Source organism: Anomaloglossus baeobatrachus, chromosome 1 (assembly GCF_048569485.1).
Source record: "Anomaloglossus baeobatrachus isolate aAnoBae1 chromosome 1, aAnoBae1.hap1, whole genome shotgun sequence".
Lineage (NCBI taxonomy): Eukaryota > Metazoa > Chordata > Amphibia > Anura > Aromobatidae > Anomaloglossus > Anomaloglossus baeobatrachus.
The window spans coordinates 294,202,615-294,223,492 of record NC_134353.1 but is presented as its reverse complement, the minus strand read 5'-3'; the positions used below and the strand labels follow the sequence as shown (position 1 = coordinate 294,223,492).

Genomic DNA, 20,878 nt, shown 5'->3' with positions numbered 1-20,878 from the left:
AAGAAGCACCCCGTGGACATGAGATTTCTATAAATTCCATCCACTTTGCTGGTAGAGTAAAATGCAGCGTCCAGAACATGAGTAACACCGATTGTGGGACCTAAGTGGTGCACATGGCTTGGACATATTCTCTTATCTCATGTCTTGTTTCTACATGTTTGTGAGTGTTGGTGACGCCGCCATCTAATGACCTATGCATGTGATCTAATCTGTTTGCTCCCACTTGTATTCTCTGCGTATTTCTACTTTAAGCAGCTGCTCTTCTGCTGATGAACCTCCTCCGTCCCATTGCATGGACCTGGGCTGCACCGCATCTAATCTCTCTCTTCTCTCCACTGCGACCAATATGTTAATTCACATAGCTGGATGTTCATCAGTCTCTTAGCTACAAAGCTGAAACAATGGTTTCCAGACGTAAATGTGCCACTTTACCTGGCGGGAAGCAGTTCAGCTTTTGTGACCGTTTCCCGTGGTAACACAGAGCTAAGAGGCAGGTGTACAGATCCCGCTAAGACACAAGACGCTGTGACTTTTTCTCTGTTTTTCCTTTCCAGGGCACACCTCGCCGTTTCTTCTGTCTCCTGCATACTTGTCTGCGCACCACTCTTGTCTGTGTTTTAGGTGATGGTTGCTAAATAATTCACCCACAGGCTTTTGCTTTTAGCAGCACTTTAAACACTTTCAGATACGGCACGGAGAATTCTTTTTTACCTAGGGCACTTGCGTAAAATGAAGGAAGATTATATTTTTACATGTTGCCTTTTTTATTCTTAAAATTGTACTTCTTTTTATCGGATGTGATTTTAGTATTTGGAGATTCAGCAAGAGCAGTGGGGCACTAATTTGGGATATATTTTTCCCTTTTTATCTTCATAATACTTTTTCCAGAAATATTTAGACTGTAGATACAAGAATATGAAAAGATATTTATTAATAGGGTTGTCTCAACTTCCTTTCTCCAGGCGTGCACTTTATACTTTTCAGGGGACGTGCGTTCCTAAAGGTTGACCATTTAGTCCAGTAGCATTGTGGGGCTGCTGGCACAAGCTGTATCATCTCCCAGCTAGCAAGGTAGTTTTTTCTCTAAAACAATGGAAAAATGTAGGAGCACTGACGCTAATCTGTTCCAGCAATCTAGCCAGCTTCAGAGTGCCGTGCACAGGCTTTACAGTGCACCAATCACTAGGAATTTGCTATATAACCTAAACTCAATGCTATACTGGCACGATCATGCTGATTCTATTCATACCATTAGTTGTCAGCTAGGATGTATAGGTTTTAAAACATAAGCAAGTAAAGTTTGTAAAATGAGCAGCTTTTTGAGTTTCAGCCGCTGCTGATCAGTTGAAGGCTGGGGTGGGTATTGATTTGTGATTCCCGTCTCCCTACTTGTTCATCTTCCCCTTGTTATTTATGCTAATTCTTTTATGGAATCATTTTAGTAAGTGACTAGAAGGACCTGTGCTGATGTCATACCCATGTGACCAGAAGGGGAAGGGCCTCAGCCAACATAGCTGATACCAGTAAGCAACATTATTTTTCTGTTGGCTGAGGCCCCTCCCTTTTTGGTCACATGGGTATGACATCAGCACAGGTCCTTCTAGTCACTTAGTAAAATGATTCTATAATATTTATGCTAATTCTAACAGGGTAGACAGACAAGCAGGGGAACGGAAAGTACTATGAAAACCCACCCCAGCTATCAGCTGATTGGCAGCTGCTGACACGCAAAAAGCTGCTCATTTTACAAACTTTACTTGTTTGTGTTTCAAAACCTATACATCCTAGCTGACAACTAAAGGTATGTATAGAATCAGCCTGATAGTGCCAGTATAGCACTGGCTTTACGTTATATAGGAAAATCCTAGTGATTGGTGCTCTTTAAATCATAGAGCCTGCCAGCCAGTGTGCACTCATTACCAAGGTAACCAGCCACTCTCTGGTTCGAAGGGCGGCTGTAACCTAAGGAACGAGTGGTGCATCTTCAGAGCAAAGTGAATTTTTAACTCAAAGTAAATTTCAAAGTTGCTTATTTTTACAAGCAATATGCAATTTAACCACATAAGAACTTGAGATAACCCCTTTAAATTATCTTAGATTGTCTAGTGTAAGTGTCTGGCTCAGACGACCGTGTAAACAAAAAGCCCTTATGTCCTCCGTGGCAAAACCAGCACCGAAATGAGAAGTCTACTTTACTTTAATTTGCTCTTTTATATGCTTCAGTTCCTAAGATTGTAATTTTTTGACTGTAAGAGTCCAAATCTGCGCACGTTACTTAGTACCCGTGCACTCATTCCAGGCTTGGAGTTCTCAGGGAACTCCGGGTAATTATCCGGCAACCCAGGTAATTAAATGAAAAATTAAAATAAAAAAAGAAAATAAAGCAAGTATACTTACCAGTCTTCATGCCGTTGTAACTACTTCCGGGACCGCTCATTAACTTCATGCATATGCACTACTTCACCCGCCCATTGGCAGTTTCGGCGTCTGTGATTGTTTGCAGTCATACACGCCCCCACCCAGTGTGACAGCTTCAAATTACAGATGTTGTGTGTGTATCTATCGTGGTGTAAAAATAAATAAATCGACTTAGGTTGCTGCAGCCACCAGCCGAGTGCTTATCTTGGCTGTATATCAAAATAAGAGGGACCCCATGCGGCTTTTTTAAAACATTTTATTTAAATAAATATATATTTATTTTAAAAACAGCATGCAGTGCCCCCCCCCCCATTAGATGCAATAATCCTAGCACTTAACCCGACTCAACCTGATTGCCCTGGTGCGGTGGCAATCGGGGCAATTATGGTTTAATGACATCTCACAGTTGACATTAATCCCTAGATTAGTAATGGGAGGCATCTATGAGACCCCCCCCCATTACTAATCTAGTGAAAAGAAATAAAACACGAACACAGAAAAAATCCCTTATTTGAAATGAAATACAAAAACCCCACTCTCTTTTGCCCTATTATTAAAATCCCTCCAGGTCCAACGTAATCCACCCAGGTCTCTGCGAGTTCGCCCATCACTAGTATTAACGTATTTTGGCCACATTGTTATTCTGATATATTTGACAGGTTTTGATACATTTTAAATGTTCTACACAAAACCAACTACTAATAAGTAGCAGTTCCACTATATGTTTGTCCACGTCTCATCTATGGCTGGTATAGAGACAGAACTACAGTATTAGTAGACCCTGTAATGTGAGCATTAGCAACATATTAATTATGAACTCCCAGCCCCGACTTTGCACATAAAACGTTCAGGGCCTGTAAACCTGGTGTTCTGTACTAAGCATTTTGTTTTTCTGTCATACCTGACCTCCATCAGATACTTTGTCTTGCACCCATATTATTTAATGGGCTCATTGATCTTTAGGCCGCTGTCACATTGTACAGACTTCTCAAGCTCTCAGAAGAACATCCATCTTTCTGATACTTGAGGGTGAGCTTCACCTGGACAGCATCTTAAGTCTATAGTAGATTGAAGTTTTCACAACGTAAAATAGGTAAAAATAAAAAATAGGCCGTATAACAAGTATAAACCATTTCACACAGCAGAGCCACAGCTCCTATGGTTGGGTATGCAGAGTTATTTTGTGTGCTCTCAATATGATTTCAACTTTCCCATTCAGGTTTACGTAGTTAAAACAATAAAAAAAAATCCCATGGCTTAATTTAATGTAAAGTTTGTAAAGTCTACAACCCCTCCAGCCATGATGTCCTTTCACTTGTTGAAATATGCTCTTTGTGGGGAAAAAAAATCCAAAATGGATGACAGAAGTTAGATCGCAGGGGACCCCACCGATTACCAGCACTACACGGAGGAGCTGTTTGTATGCACCACGCCATACAGCACAAAGGTTCCAGAAACAGCCGAGCGCTCCCACTGAGGACCCACATACTGGGAATCACTGAGGTCACAAGCCACGAAGCATTTATCACCCACACTGGGAATAGGTAAATGTTCTTTCGGGAAATCTCTCGGGTAACCATTGTTTTAATTTTTATTTCATAAATCAATAGTACACATGAAAATAAGCAACTTTTTAATGTATCTTATCAGACAAATCTGCTTCTTTCTCTGCCAAAATGGATCAGTCATTATCAAAATTCTTCATTCTGCTGTAAAATTTGTATTCAATGAAGACTTTCTTATTACTGAGCTAGAAGATGGCAGTTCTTACTCATGAGAATCCATGACTATGGGGGGAGCTGTGGGCTGGGGCGGGGAGCTGTGGGCTGGGGCGGGGAGCTGTGGGCTGGGGCGGGGAGCTGTGGGCTGGGGCGGGGAGCTGTGGGCTGGGGCGGGGAGCTGTGGGCTGGGGCGGGGAGCTGTGGGCTGGGGCGGGGAGCTGTGGGCTGGGGCGGGGAGCTGTGGGCTGGGGCGGGGAGCTGTGGGCTGGGGCGGGGAGCTGTGGGCAGAGGGAAAAGCTAGAGACAGAGCTCCTCCCTCTTCTATCTCCATAGAATCTCAGAATTGGACATTTTGATAATGACTGATCCATTTTGGCAGAGAAAGAAGCAAATTTCTCGATAAGATATATTATAAAGTTGCTTATTTTCATGTGTCCTATTGAATAATGAAATAAGAATTAGAATGATGGTTATGCTTTAAAGTTGGGTTTATATAACACACATATTCATATACTATATTGTTAAATGAAAAAAACAAATGTTTTTCTTACAGAGTATGAAATAGTTAAAGCGAATCTGTCCCCGGATTTCACAGTATAAGCTGTATACATTATTCAATAGATCTTAGACCTGAGCTGGTTTACTTACTTTGAAAATCCAGATTAGAGCGGTTGTATAATTGTTTCTGACAGTTTTCCCACCTGAAATTAAAATGAAGTTATTATGCGTCTAGACACAGCCGAGCATTTTGGCATCATAGAGGAAAACTCTCAAAACAGATTAGACAGCCATTATTTTGAAGGGGATTTCACAGTACATCAGCCTCCTCAGGTCTAAGAGATCTATTGTGTACTGTGAAATGCACAGGTCTCCGGACCTGAACTTGATAGCCTGGTATGTTTTGAGACTTACAAGTTCAGGTCAGGAGACCCCTGCCAGTCCTTGCATCATGAGCAATACACAAGCTGTGCTACCCAGGCATCGAAATGAGCCTTCAGGTTGATTGATTAATAAGCATTAGGCCATATTCTCACAGCCTTATGTTCCGTCCAAGTGCTATGTGTGAAAAAAACACCCCGCACTCGGACCAATGTTATTCAGTGGGGCAGATGAGCGATTTTTTTTTTTTTATATTTTTTTTTTTTACACTGAAGGAATCTGTATGTGGAAAAAAAAATCACTGCATTCTCAACTTCCCTATATATGGGTGTAAGAAAAAATCGATATAACATCCAATATTAACGGATACATTGCAACTCTGTAACTGTAAGTGGGCCCGTAAAGTATTAACTGCCGCAATAAAAAAATGGATTGTATGTGGACAGCACAAGGATGACAAGTGTGAAAAAAAATACCACTTTTCTAGAAGAAAATCAGACCGATATTTATATTTTATATATATATATATATATATATATATATATATATATATATATATATATATATATATATATATATATATATATATAATATATATATATGTAATGTGTGTGTGTGTGTAATATATACACACACACATCTATATATAGATAGCTGGAGATATACAGTATATAGATAGAGATAGATATAGATAGATAGATATGTCATGTAACCCTTATTCTTAGACTGATTAGGAGTCCTCCATATAAATGTACGTTCAGTTCATCCAAGAAATCCTGTATTTGTAATGGGGAGAGAGAAGTAAGTTGCTGCATGACTCTTCTGGTAGTGGCATTTATCTGATGAGATCAAAGGGATAAATCTTTTATTTTCAAACTACTTGATCTCCCCTGGCCTCATTTGTTTGGGTGGCGCGCAGAGGCCCCATACATATTAGATGGTCGCTTGGTGCGGTGGACATTAATGTATATGGAGGTCTTTATTTGTTGAAGTTGTTGAATATTTTATTTGCTGGACAATAGTTTGATTCTTTGCTTTTTTAAATTAATAGCAATAGATTAATAAAGTGACTGATGTGATCACACTTCCTGTATATAGAAGCCTGAACACAATGAATGGGTTATGGAAGCCATCTAAGGCTAGGTTCACACTTCTGTTAAATTGTATCAGTCACAATCCGCTGCTCTGGTAAACAACGGAATCCGTTTGGCGGATTCCGCTATTCCCATAGACGTGTATGAGCGGCGGATTGTGACTGATGATTCTGCGTTGCACCCTCCGCCCGACTGATCAGTCGTGGAACGACTGACCGCCGGGCGGGAGGAACACAGCATGTATCGTTTTTTGAGCAGCGCGATCCGTAGGATTTTGCTGCGTATGCGCTTTCTGGCTCCCTGCACCCGTAACCAGGATACACATCGGGTAACCAAGCAATGCGCTTTGGTTAGTTACCCGATATTTACACTGGTTACGTGTGCAGGGAGCCAGTGCTAAGCGGTGTATGCTGGTAACCAAGATAAATATCGGGTAACCAAGCAAAAAGTGCTTTGCTTATACCCGATATTTACCCTGGCTGTGCAGGGAGCCTGACACTTCCCCGCTCGGCTCCGCCCCCTCCCGCACACACACACACACACACACACACACACACACACACACCTGTCCCCAGCCCTGCAGTCCCCACGACATTGAAGTCCTCAGCGCCACGGCCCCGTTCGGCTCCACCCACCCCGAACTCCGACCCCCGCACACAACGGACTCCGACAAAGAATTCTGTTCTTTGTCATCCGTTGTACAGCGCATCAGTCACATGTGTCAAGCGATGCATGTGACTGATGCAAAACAATGGAAATGGGAACTTAGCCTAAACAGTACATTATCAGTTTGTCACTGTGAAACGCTGTTTGCCATGAAGTGAATATATACAAATTTCTAGGACCCGTGTGATCAGTCGCAGAATTTAGAGCTACCATGTAGCAAAAGGGAGTAAATGATAAAGAATAGAAAGATAAAAAGAACACAAAAAGGATAATACATAAAACATTGTAAGCGGAGCTAGATGTGTTCATGTTGACACAATTACAAATGAGAAGTCCAGAAAGTAGATAAAATGATGCCCAAATCTAATAAAGGAAGCCAGGAACATGGAGGTATTCCAGAAATAACAGTCAGGCTTGCATATGCCAAAATTCACATTAATTAGGGAGCAAGTATTTTAAGTCACTGTCATCTGCATAAAATGTATAAAAATGTTGCACACTGCATAGTAAGAAAACAATCTGCGTAGTGAACCCTGCTCTTACTTTCACCACCTAATAGCTGTAATATATGTGTGCCAGTAATTTTCACATATTGAAGAAGCAGCCAGCACTGAGGCTTTTCCATGCAAATGTGATCCTTAGGGTACCTTCACACTTTAGCGATGCAGCAGCGATCCGACCAGCGATCTGACCTGGTCAGGATCGCTGCTGCATCGCTACATGGTCGCTGGTGAGCTGTCAAGCAGGCAGATCTCACCAGCGACCAGTGACCAGAGCGACGCTGCGCTTGCACGGAGCCGGCGTCTGGAAGCTGCGGACACTGGTAACTAAGGTAAACATCAGGTATGGTTACCCGATGTTTACATTAGTTACCAGCGCACACCGCTTAGCTGTGTGTGCAGGGAGCAGGGAGCCGCGCACACTGAGCGCTGGCTCCTTGCTCTCCTAGCTACAGTACACATCGGGTTAATTAACCCGATGTGTACAGCAGCTACATGTGCAGAGAGCCGGAGCCGGCAGCACAGGCAGCGTGAGAGCGGCGGAGGCTGGTAACTAAGGTAAATATCGGGTAACCACCTTGGTTACCCGATGTTTATCTTGGTTACAGCTTACCGCAGCTGCCAGACGCCGGCTCCTGCTCCCTGCTCGCTTCATTTGTCGCTCTCTCGCTGTCACACACAGCGATCTGTGTGTCACAGTGGGAGAGCGCCTTTGAAGAAAACGAACCAGGGCTGTGTGTAACGAGCAGCGATCTCGCAGCAGGGGCCAGATCGCTGCTCAGTGTCACACACAGCGAGATCGCTAATGAGGTCACTGCTGCGTCACAAAAAGCATGACTCAGCAGCGATCTCGGCAGCGAGCTCGCTGTGTGTGAAGCACCCCTTTAGAAATCCAGAAATAACAATAATTGTCTCTGGAATGAAAGGTTAGGGATAAGGAAGCTGGGGCAGAAAGCCCCCGTGATAAGGCAGAATGGCCTCCGCTACTGATCTGACCAGTGGACGATTACTATATTGATCTTCATTTCCACCATTCTGTTTTGAGGTCACACATTTTATGCTGATTTTAATTTTATAATGTATTTGTATAAGGAGCTGTGTTCTAATTTAATAAACGGTAGAGTTCTGACTGCATGCATCTGCCACCAGAGGCGCTAAAAACATGGATTTTTATTATTCGCATTGAACGCAACAATAACTTCATTTGCAACCAAAATTATTCAACCCCCATTGCAAATTAGGTTCGTTAGCAAAATTTATAAAACTTTTTGCCGTTTGCAATAAACCAGTCAAACAAGAACAATTTAAAGAATCTCAACATAACTAATATAACTAGTGGGTTCTCCAAATTCAACACAAAAATAAACTTAATTCAATCTCTTTATTACTAGCATTTTACTACTTAGAAGAGCACCTTTTGGCTGTTATGAGCTCATGCAAATGTAACACATACCCAGACACTAGATTTAGGCAGCGTTTCTGAGAAATTTTAGCCCATTACTCATACACCTTTAGTTCACTAATTTGCTTGGGTTGTTGAAGGGGCAAAAAAAAAAAACAAAAAAAAATCAAGAGCAGAGTTAATAGCCTTACGCATAAAAGGAAATAAATAATAGGGTATAAAAAGATAGGAAAGGTATTGATGTTCCTAGATATACAGTTAGAAAAAAGAAGCACTGGGTACACTACCTGGTCGTGACAGAAAGTCAAAACTATCACCGCAATCAGATACCTGAGGACCCTTGAAATCACTTCAGCAACATTTAGAGGCAGCAGTGTCAGTTTGTACAATACACTATACACTGAGGGTCTCCATACCCGAACTCCAAGCCGTGCATCTCTGCGGACCTAAAAGAACAAGAAAAGTTGGCACTAAACTGCTCAAAACCTCTAATTTGTGGTTCAATGAAAATAACTTGAACTTTTTGCGCTTATGGATCAGTAGTATGTCTGAGGGAGAAAATAATTACGCATATGCTGTACAGAACAACATGCCTATAATGAAGAATGATGGAGGCTTGGTAATGCTCTGGGGCTGTGGTGCTTCCTCAGTCTTGTAAACTTGCAACATGAGGAGGGCAAATGAATGCAAGAAGTATTAAGAAATCAAAAGAGAAAACGTCACGCCATCTATGAGAAAGTGAAAGCTTGGATGTCATTGGCCCTTCCAAACAGGACAGTGATCCCAAGCATACTTTAAAGTCAACCCAGGCTTGGTTTAAGAAATGTCCAGAAAAATCCTGTAATAACCATCAGTCGCCTGATTTGAAACCCATAGAAACTCTTTGAGATTTGGGGAAGGAGGTTTCACCATACATATCCAAGAATTGGTGAACTGTTGCTTATAGTGAATGGGCTAAGATTCCTAAGAATCGCTGCCAAAGCTGATGAATCTAGTGTGCAACAGATCAGAACAGCCAAAGGTACTGTACTAAGTAGTGAAATGCTTGTGATGAAGGGGTTGATTCATTCTGGGAGTGCAGTATTCAACAACAGTTACATTTAGTGTTGAAATTTAAGAAATCCCTTGTTATGTTATTTGTGTTGAATGATTTACGTTGTTTAATTGTTCTGCAAACTACAGACAGTTTCTACATTTTGGTACTAAACTTAATTTACAATTATGGTTGAACATTTTTGACTGCAACTGTATATAAATCTATAGTGGCAGCTGCAGGAATGCGCTGATGGGCCCGTTTAGTGTTAGGCCTTTATGGTTGGAAAGACATGCCTGCTGGATAATAGTGGTATACTGCCATTTCCAACTGTACAATACAGATTTAAAGGAAATGACTAATTTTATGGTTCCAAAAAAATGTCCAAAAAGGAGCCTCCCCCACCAGCATTTAAGTGCCACCTGTGCTAGAACATTTCCTCCACCCCTTCGATAATTTCTATTCTATTTTCATCTGGTGTATCGTGGGAAGGTTAGCTGGTGTAAGCAGTTTGGAAGGATCTAAACTACAGCAGAATTTAGTAGCAGGTGAAAAAGTTGTGTTCTGTTCTGACCTAATGTTATATCGATCACACACAAGCTTTGTGCATTATCTATTTTCTAGAATCTCATGCTATACAGTAATATCCAGTATATTACAGAAGAATATTTACTATAAGGCCGGGGCCACACAGGGACTAATGCGATCCTCGCATGACACTCGGTTCACGTTGGCAGCATAGCAGGAGCCGAGTGTCACTGCGACTGAGGTCCGATCATGCGATTGGACCACAGCTGCGGGGGGCGGGCCTGCTCGGAGGAGGGGCGGTCCAGTGCTGAGGAGGGTCGGGCAGGCGCTGAGGAGGGGAGGGAGGGATTTATCTCCCTCTCTCCTCCGTTGCCGGCTATTACCATTCTCGCCCTGCACTCGCAGTACACCGGTGTACCATAAGTGCAGTGCGATCGTTCTCTCGCCCCATACACTTGAATGAGTGCGAAAGAAACCAGGAACACATTACTGTCGCAGCATGCTGCGATTGTTTTGTCGGTCCGATTGGGGCTGAGAAAATAATGGCTCATGTGTGCTGACACATAGGCTAATATTGGTCCAAGTGGAATGCGATTTTTTTTTTTTATCGCACTCCACTCGCACCGATTTTCATGCCGTGTGTCCTATTCCTAATATATAGTAGGACCTTTTAGTTGTATGGTACTTGGTAAAATGTTTGGGGGGCTTTTATGGTATCGGCAGGGGCGTAAATAAGATATATATCCTCCTATAAGATTGATTGTATAGTGTGTAAGTTGAAGTGAGGTTTCCATTGTATTTAATGTGCCTTTTTGTTTGTTTCCAGATGAGGGCAGGCGAGCAGTTGACCAAGCGGGTGGTGCACAAATTGTAGTTGACCATTTACGGTCAATATGCGCATTAACAGATCCAGCAAATGAGAAGCTCATGACTGTCTTTTGTGGCATGCTGATGAACTATAGCAATGAGAATGGTAAACCAACCGCTTTATCCACACCATAAAGGCAGCTCAGTCATGTAGACGCTACCCTCACCATTGTAGTTCAGTATTGTATATTGTAGACTGAATAGAAAGAAAGCCCTGTGCATTCCCCAATGCCATAGCCGTGCACTCAGCGAGCGGAGGTTGGAATACGATAACATCATTCTTTATCTGTTCCAAAATCTGGTGTCAGAAATGTGAGAGAGACGCAAAGTGTTAACTACAAGATAATTCCCTCCATTATGCTTTTAATTCAAGTTTCAACATTGTTCTGCCAGATGGATGTGCACTGAGTCTCCGAAGCAATCTGTTCTGTGCCCGGCTGTTCTGTAGGGATTTTTATATGGGTATTCAAAGCTCCTTCTTTCTTGTTGTAATTATTCCCTTACCTATTGTGTTACTTTTTCCTTTAGGTGGAGCAAGCAGACATTTAGATTGTTTACACTGTAAGATCACTTTGCCTCTATTGATTCCTGACAGCCGCTTCCCTTCTTTAGAGGAATCGCCTTAAAATAAAGTGTTATTATTCTAAGGATCTGTATGTCCTTACCAAGATCAAATGTATACCTGTCATTGTTACCTGCTAGCCATATTTACTACAAATCCCAATATTATGTCAATCGCATCAATATATTTCTTTGTGTTTTGCAATCAATTCATACAAATTAAGAAAGTTAATTGGGAAAATATAGACCCATTTTTGCTAAGGAACGATGCGAAATCTGTTCCTTTCACAGTGATAATCGGGACTGTAGTGTCTTGAGAAAATATTCATACCCTGTGAACTTTTCCACATTTTTTTCGCTTTAAGCCTGCTTTACACGTTACGATTAAGCATACAATATCGTATGCGATCATAACCGCCCTTATCGTATGTGTGGCACGTTCAATTTGTTGAACGTGTCACACAAACGATTATTTGCCGTCACACGTACCCTTCCATACGACCTCGATGTGGGTGGCAAACGTCCACTTCCTGGAGTGGGAGGGACGTTCGGCGTCACATCGACGTCACGCGGCAGTCGGCCAATAGGGGCGGAGATGAGCGGGAGGTAAACATCCCGCCCACCTCCTTCCTTCAGCATTGCCGGTGGGAGCCGCAGGAAGCAGGTAAGATCTGTTCATCGTTCCCGGGGTGTCACACACTGGGATGTGTGCTGCCTCAGGAACATTGAACAACCTCACGTTCAATTTTTAGCAATTGAACGACGTGCATGCGATGAACGTTTTACCGTTCAATCGCAATCGCACGTAGCTGTCACACGCTACAATATAACTTACGATGCCGGATGTGAGTCACTTACGACGTGACCCCGCCGACACATCGTAAGATATATTGCAGCGTGTAAAGCCCGCTTTACACCCAGAAACGTAAAAGTATTTTGCTGTGATATAATGTGATATACCAACACTAAGTAGCAAGTATTTGGGAAGTGTAAAGGAAATGATACATTGTTTTCTAAATATTTTAAAAAGGTTTATCTCCAAATTGTGACGTGCGTTTGTTTTCAGCCCCCCTGAGACAATATTTTATAGGACCACTTTTTGCTGCAATTACTCCTGAAAGTTTTTTGGCATATGTCTTTAGAAGTTTCGTACATCTACTGACTGAAATTTTCCCAGTATTGTTTAAGTAGCCCTAGCTCAGGGAGAGTGGATGGAGAGTATCTATGAACACCAGTTTTGCAATGGGATTTAGGTCTGGACTATTCAAAGACATGAATTTGCTTTGACCTAAACCATTCCTTTGTTGCTCTTGTGGAATGCATAGAGTTGTTGTCTTGCTAGAGGGTGGACCTACACCATAGTCTCAGGCGTTTTTCTGCCTTCAACAGGTTTTCCTCCGAATTGCCCTGTATTCAGCTCCATCCATCTTTCAGTCAACTCTGACCAGCTTCCCTGCCTTTGCTGAAGAAAAGCCTCCTCACAACATGAGGCTGCCACCACCATGTTTGATGGTGGGAATGGTGTTTTCAGGGTGATGTGTACTGTTAGTTTCCACCATACATAGTGTTTATCATTTATCGCAAAAAGTTCTACTTTGGTCTCATTTGACCAGAGCACCTTCTTCCACATACTAGCTGTGCCCACTACATAGATTTTTAAAAACTGCAAACAGTACTTCCTATGGATTATTTTCAAAATGGTTTTCATCTTGCTACCCTTCCATAGTGTATAGATTTTGCGAAGGAGAAAATGCACCAAATAATCATCCCAACTACAGCTTCAGTTGCTTTATCAGAGAGATGCTTGTCACCCCTTGTGCTTTATGATTTGAGGAATTATGGCTACCAAGTAGCAATGTTGGCCTATTCTGTGTTTTGCAGAAAAATATTTATTTTGCAAAATTTTTTTCTATTGGCTCATGTATTTTATTACTGTAGAAGGTATGGTGCTTTTCACTTAATCAGGGGCTCACATTTAACATCAGCACATTCATGGTGTGCTAAAACGATGTGTAGAAACTTGGTGTATGTAGAACAATATTTTAAAACGTTTATACAGTTGAAACCAGAAGTTTCCATACACTATGTAAAAACACACATCTGCATGTTTTTCTCACTATCTGACATGAAATCAGAATAAACCTTTCCTGTTTTTTAGGTCAATTAGGAACCAAACGTATTTATATTTGCCAAATACCAGAATAATGATAGAATGTTTTAAGGCAGTTTTATTACTTTCTGCAAAATCAAAAGTTTACATACATTTCATAAGTATTTGGTAACATTGCCCTTAAACTGTATGATCTGGGTGAAGCGTTTTGGATATCCTTCCACTAGCTTCTCACAATAGTTGGTAGGAATTTGGGCCCATTGCTCCTGACAGAACTGGTGTAACTGAGCCATGTTTGTAGGTCGTCTTGCTTGCACCGGCCTTTTCAGCTTTGCTCATAAATTTTCAGTAGGCTTGAGATCAGGGTTTTGTGATAGCCACTCCAAAACATTGACTTTGTTATCCTTGAGCCACTTTGTAACCAGTTTGGTAGTATGCTTTGGGTCATTGTCCATTTGGCAGACCCATTTCCACCCAAAGTTTCTGACTGATGTCTTGAGATGTTGCTTCAGTATTGCCACATAATCTTCTTTCCTCATGATGCCATCTATTTTGTGAAGTGCACCAGTCCCTCCTGCAGCAAAATAACCCTACAACATGATGCTGTTACCCCCGTGTTTCAAAGTTGGGATGGTGCTCTTAGGCTTCAAAGCTTCTCCCTTTTTCCTCCAAACATAACAATGGTCATTATGGCCAAACCGTTCCATTTTAGGTTCGTCAGACCACAAAACATGTCTCCAAAAATGAAAGTCTTTGTTTCTGTGTGCATTTGCAAACATTAATCTGGATTTTTTCTTTTTCTTTTGGAGTTATGGCTTCTTTCTGGCAGAGTGGCATTTCAGCTCATGTTGATACAGTACTCGTTTCATTGTGGATAAAGACACAATCTTACCAGCTTCTGCCTAAAGGCCCCGTCACACACAGCAACATCGCTAGCAACAACGCTGCTGAGGCACGACTGTTGTGACGTAACAGCGATGTTGCTAGCGATGTTGCTGTATGTGACATCCAGCAACAACCTGGCCCCTGCTGTGAGGTCGCTGGTTGTTGCTGAATGTCCTGGACCATTTTTTAGTTGTTGCTGTCCCGCTGTGAAGCACAGATCGCTGTGTGTGACAGCGAGAGAGCAACAACTGAATGTGCAGGCAGCAGGAGCCGGCTTCTGCGGACGCTAGTAACCACGGTAAACATCGGGTAACCAAGAAGCCCTTTCCTCGGTTACCCGATATTTACCTTCGTTATCAGCGTCCGCCGCTCTCACGCTGTCAGTGCCTGCTCCCTGCTTCCTGCACACATAGCCAGACTACACATCGGGTAATTAACCCGATGTGTACTCTGGCTAGGAGTGCAGGGAGCCAGCGCTAAGCGGTGTGCGCTGGTAACCAAGGTAAATATCTGGCTGGGGGCTGGTCACTGGTTGCTGGTGAGATCTGCCTATGTGACAGCTCACCAGCAACCCGTGTAGCGACGCTCCAGCGATCTCTGCCAGGTCAGGTTGCTGGTGGGATCACTGGAGCGTCGCTTTGTGTGACAGTAGCTTAAATCTTCACAAGGTTTCAGGTGTGCATTAAAATACATCCACTGGTTTGTCTAATTAACTCAGATGTTGCCAATAAACTTATCAGAAGCTCCCAAAGACATGACATCATCATATGGGCTGTCCTATATTGTTTAAAGGCATAACACGCTTAGTGTATGTAAACTTTTGCCTTTGAAGAAAGTCGGAAAAAGGTTTTAATCATTCTCTCGCTCTCTCTCTCATTATTCTGACATTTGGCAAATATAAATAATTTAGGTTCCTAGTTTACCTAAAATGGGATAGTTTTATTCTGATTTCATGTCAGATAGTGAGAAAAACATGCAGATGTGTCTTTTTATGATAGTGTATGTAAACTTCTGGTTTCAACTGTATATATATAGGGAAGTAAATATAGATATCTTATGTCCTTTATATTTCAGTCCCATGTAGGTGAATTAAGCTTTCTTAAAGTCCATTGTACACTTGGTTTGAATAGTCATTGTGCAGGGACAAATTCTGTTGCTCCCATCATTCTAAAGGCCCCGTCACACTAAGCAACATCGCTAGCAACATCGCTGCTAACGAACAACTTTTGTGACGTTGCTAGCGATGTTGCTGTGTGTGACATCCAGCAACAACCTGGCCCCTGCTGTGAGGTCGTTGGTTGTTGCTGAATGTCCTGGGCCATTTTTTAGTTGTTGCTGTCCTGCTGTGAAGCACAGATCGCTGTGTGTGACAGCGAGACAGCAACAACTAAATGTGCAGGCAGCAGGAGCCGGCTTCTGCAGAGGCTGGTAACCAATGTAAACATCGGGTAACCAAGAAGCCCTGTCCTTGGTTACCCGATATTTACCTTTGTTACCAGCCTCCGCCGCTCTCACTGCCTGTGCTGCCGGCTCCTGCTCTGTGCACATGTAGCTGCAGCACACATCGGGTTAATTAACCCGATGTGTGCTGTAACTAGGAGAGCAAGGAGCCAGCGCTAAGCAGTGTGCACTGCTCCCTGCTCTGTGCACATTTAGCTGCAGCACACATCGGGTAATTAACCCGATGTGTGCTGTAACTAGGAGAGCAAGGAGCCAGCGCTAAGCATTGTGCGCTGCTCCCTGCTCTGTACACATTTAGCTGCAGCACACATCGGGTAATTAACCCGATGTGTGCTGTAACTAGGAGAGCAGGGAGCCAGCGCTCAGTGTGCGCTGCTCCCTGCTCTCTGCACGTGCGGTGGTAACCAAGGTAAATATCGGGTTGGTTACCCGATATTTACCTTAGTTACCAAGCGCAGCATCTTCCACGCGGCGCTGGGGGCTTGTCACTGGTTGCTGGTGAGCTCACCAGCAACTCGTGTAGCCACGCTCCAGCGATCCCTGCCAGGTCAGGTTGCTGGTGGGATCGCTGGAGCGTTGCAGTGTGACATCTCACCAGCAACCTCCTAGCAACTTACCAGCGATCCCTATCGTTGTTGGGATCGCTGGTAAGTTGCTTAGTGTGACGGTACCTTAAGGTTTGTGCGGGTCATTTGGATTTATTACCCAACAATTAGCAAGTGATAACCTTTGAAGTGTCATGAACAGTAGCTTACCAATTACGTTATTTTTTTATTAATTATTGGATCATCTCCTGTCAGTTAGTGTTTTTGTCTTGTCTGCTTTAGGCTCCTTTCACTTTGCGTTTTTCTCTACGTCCACAGGTCCCGTCGGAGGATCCATCCGAACCGACCCTCCCCCACTCTGCCAAGCGTGTTCCAGACGCATGCACCCGGCAGGGCCATTCACTGTTATGGAGCGCACTGCGTTAGTGTGTGCTCTGTTTCATGCAATTTTGTGCACATATACGTTTCTGCAGACGGACATCCGAACGTAGACCACCTACATTCGGGTGTCTGTCTGCAGAAACGTATATATGCACAAAATGGCACAAAACAGAGCACACGCTAACGCAGTGCGCTCCATTAACAGTGAATGGCCCTGTCGGGCGCATGCGTCCGGAGCACGCTTTGCAGAGTGGGAGAAGGGCGGTCCGGACGGATGCCCCGACGGGACCTGTGGATGTAGAGAAAAACCCAATGTGAAAGGAGCTTTAGATATGATAAATACTCACTTCTGATATTTGGGTTATAATCACAGTTTAAGGAAATAAATTAAAATAAACTGTGTCATGTGATCTATAATATACTTTTAGCCTATTTTCAAATATTTTGTATTTGTGTATTATGTAAAAGGGATCTGCCAGCAGGTTTTTGCTTTGTAATCTGAGAGCACCATAATGTAGGAACAGAGTCCTGATCACAGTGATATGTCACATACTTGGCTGTATTTTGCAGTTTCAATACATCGTGTTTTATGGACATCAGAGGAGAACTATGGGACAACTGACCTCGTGCCTGATAGTCCAGCCACTTCCCCAACACTGATTAGCAGCTGTCTGTCACTATATATTGTACCTAAAAATCGGTGGTGTTGATGACGTTATACACAGCTCAGGAGGGAAAACCGTTATTCTGTCATGCCTGCTGAACCCAGTAAAATAAGTGATACATAGTTGGAATCTGAATCTCTGTTCCCAAGTCATGCTGCTGACAGATTATCTTTAACACTTAACCTATTTCAGAAACTGTCAGTGTTTACAATGTCCCCATTTTCACTTACACTGCTGTCACCATCACGCTAAATTGTTTATTGCTTTTTGTCCTTTGTGTGTCTGTGTTAAGTTCTACACTGATGGGTATGCTATTTTTCCATATACAGTTAAGGGATTGTCCAGGAATATATATATTTTTTTTTATTTTTTTTTACTTTGGGCCTAAGAAATGACAGGCGTAGTTGCTAACTATCTGCCTGTTGTGCTTGGTTCAGATCTCTGCCAGTACAGAACAGTCACAGACCGCTTCTGCCGGTGACTCTATGGCTTCTACTGATATTGTGTCAACACAACAGTAGCTTCCCTTTCACTCTTCTCCATTGATTGTGCGGGACTGCTGACTTTATGCTCATTGACAGCCAACAATCTAAAGGCCACATCACACTAAGCAACATCGCTAGCGACATCGCTGCTAAGGAACAACTTTTGTGACGTAGTAGCGATGTTGCTAGTGATGTTGCTGTGTGTGACATCCAGCAACAACCTGGCCCCTGCTGTGAGGTCGCTGGTTGTTGCTGAATGTCCTGGACCATTTTTTAGTTGTTGCTCTCCCGCTGTGAAGCACACATCGCTGTGTGTGACAGCGAGAGAGCAACAACTGAATGTGCAGGCAGCAGGAGCCGGCTTCTGCAGACGCTGGTAACCAATGTAAATATCTGGTAACCAAGAAGCCCTTTCCTTGGTTACCCGATATTTACCTTAGTTACCAAGCGCAGCATGCTTCCACGCGTCGCTGCTGGCTGGGGGCTGGTCAATGGTTGCTGGTGAGATCTGCCTGTGTGACAGCTCACCAGCAACCCGTGTAGCGACGCTCCAGCGATCCCTGCCAGGTCAGGTTGCTGGTGGGATCGCTGGAGCGTCGCTTAGTGTGAAGGTAACTTAACTGCGGGGAACCAGCTATCAATCAGCATGATGTCTGCAATCACACCCGTCAACAGAATATCCCAGAAGCGGAAGAGCTGCTCTGTTGACGTGAAGCTGCAGACTTGCCCAAAGGAGCAGACGCGCAGGTAGTTGGCATCTAATTGCCTTTTAGTTCTTAAACCAATAATTAGAAAAAAAATCATCCCGGACAACCCCTTTAACCTGGAAAACCGTTCACAGCATAGGGAGTGTATTTATTTTTGGCTTATAAAAGTTGATGTGTATAGTTTCTGCGCACTTTTCTTGCACACTGTAAGTCTATTACATAGAACAGAAGTTTCCCTTTAGTAGGGTATTATTGGATGTGGTATTTAATGTGTGTTAATGGTATTCACCTTTTAAACTTTTTCCCATTTTATGGTTTCATATTTATGGCAGCACGTACAAAACTACTTGGAATGGAACCGATTTCCGTCTGTTGCTTTTAGTGTCATCAGTCAGCATTTTAAAAATGAGTAGATTAAGTCATATTCTCTGGTTTGTTTCTAGATTCTCTGCAAGCTCAGCTCATAAATATGGGAGTGATTCCTACATTAGTGACGCTCCTCGGAGTTCATTCTCAGAATACTCCGTTGACAGAAATGTGCCTTGTTGCCTTTGGTAATTTAGCGGAGCTTGGTAAGTATGCTAAACCTGTATACACTAGATAGTACAATATGGTTTTGAGTTTTTTTACTTTTTCAATGCATCTAACAAAATGTTTAGCTTGGTATCATTGTAAATACATAAAAATAGTAGAGTTCACTGCTCTGCAATATTGACCACTTCTTTGTGAAACTGATAGGGAAGGCTTTATCTAAATAACTTGATTAGCCAATTCTGCTTCTATTCCGCTATTGTGATTCGCTCATCCCCATGAAGTGACCCCTCCCCTTCCCCCAAGAGCCCCGTGACTTCTGGGATCCAGTGATGACACATCAACTTCCAGTTGACCGGACATCACCACGGCCGGCCCCAGTCTTCCTGAGTGGCTGGGCTGTTGGCAAAGTTTCACCGCTCGTCACAGCCCAGCATCACTCATGCTTGCGGCACCCTGGAGTGATGGAGGGAGTGCACGACATGCTGCACTACAATGCACTTGTGATGAGTGTCAAAACTCCGCCCACAGCCCAGTCACTCAGGAAGACTGGGGCCTGCCTCGGTGATGTCAGGTCAACTGGAAATAGACGTGACATCACCGGATCCCGGGGGTCACTTCATGGAGATGCGTGTTCCGCAATAGTGCCGTTCATAGGCAGAATTGGCTGATTAAGGTATTTAGAAAAAGCATTCCCTATCAGTTTTACAGGGATGTGGTCACTACTGCAGAGCAGGGAACCACCCCTTTTAATGCATTGAATTTTCAATGTAATTCTTCTAGTTATCTTAGTTATTTTAAATGAATGGACACTGCTGAAAGAGTATTAATGACAGACGTTTTACCTAAGGCATTATGTACGCAGCAGTTGCACGTTTTATGCCATTGTATGACTCTGGGGTACAAAGACAAGGGAGATCACCTCTTGTGAACTGAGTAGCGTGTAGAAGTATAGCTGGACCCCAAAAAGCTTTTATTGGTGCTCATTCTCTGTGATAAATTTTGTGACTCTTTAGACTCTGTTACAGTATGTTTACATCATGTGTTGTTTGGCTTAATTTGTGCCATCATTTTGGCACCCTTTTATTTCTCAGCTTGGTAAAGGTACCATCACACTTAGCGACGCTCCAGCGAGCCAACCAGCAATCTGACCTGGCAGGGATCGTTGGAGCGTCGCTACATGGTCGCTGGTGAGCTGTCAATTAGGCAGATCTCCACAGCGATCAGAGATCAGCCACCAGCGACCCGTGTAACGATGCTGTGCTTGGTAACCATAGTACACATCGGGTTACTAAGCAAAGCGCTTTGCTTATAGTTACCCGATGTGTACCTTGGCTACGTGTGCAGGGAGCTGGGTGTCGGCTTCTAGAAGCTACGGATGGTGCTAACCAAGGTAAATATTGGGTAACCAAGCAAAGCACTTTGCTTGCTTACCCGAT

General features: G+C 43.1%; 1 protein-coding gene across 2 annotated transcripts in view; it reads left to right on the top strand.

The window, feature by feature from the left end:
* The window catches only part of RAP1GDS1 (Rap1 GTPase-GDP dissociation stimulator 1), a 174,784-nt gene that overhangs the window by 118,402 nt on the left and 35,504 nt on the right, over positions 1-20,878 (top strand). The window contains exons 5-6 of one of the 2 annotated variants that reach the window (XM_075350939.1): positions 11,068-11,214; positions 19,352-19,480. In XM_075350939.1, coding sequence (XP_075207054.1) covers positions 11,068-11,214; positions 19,352-19,480 — 276 coding nt within the window. The remainder of the gene's footprint in view (positions 1-11,067; positions 11,215-19,351; positions 19,481-20,878) is intronic. The other variant, XM_075350945.1, reaches the window with a different exon arrangement.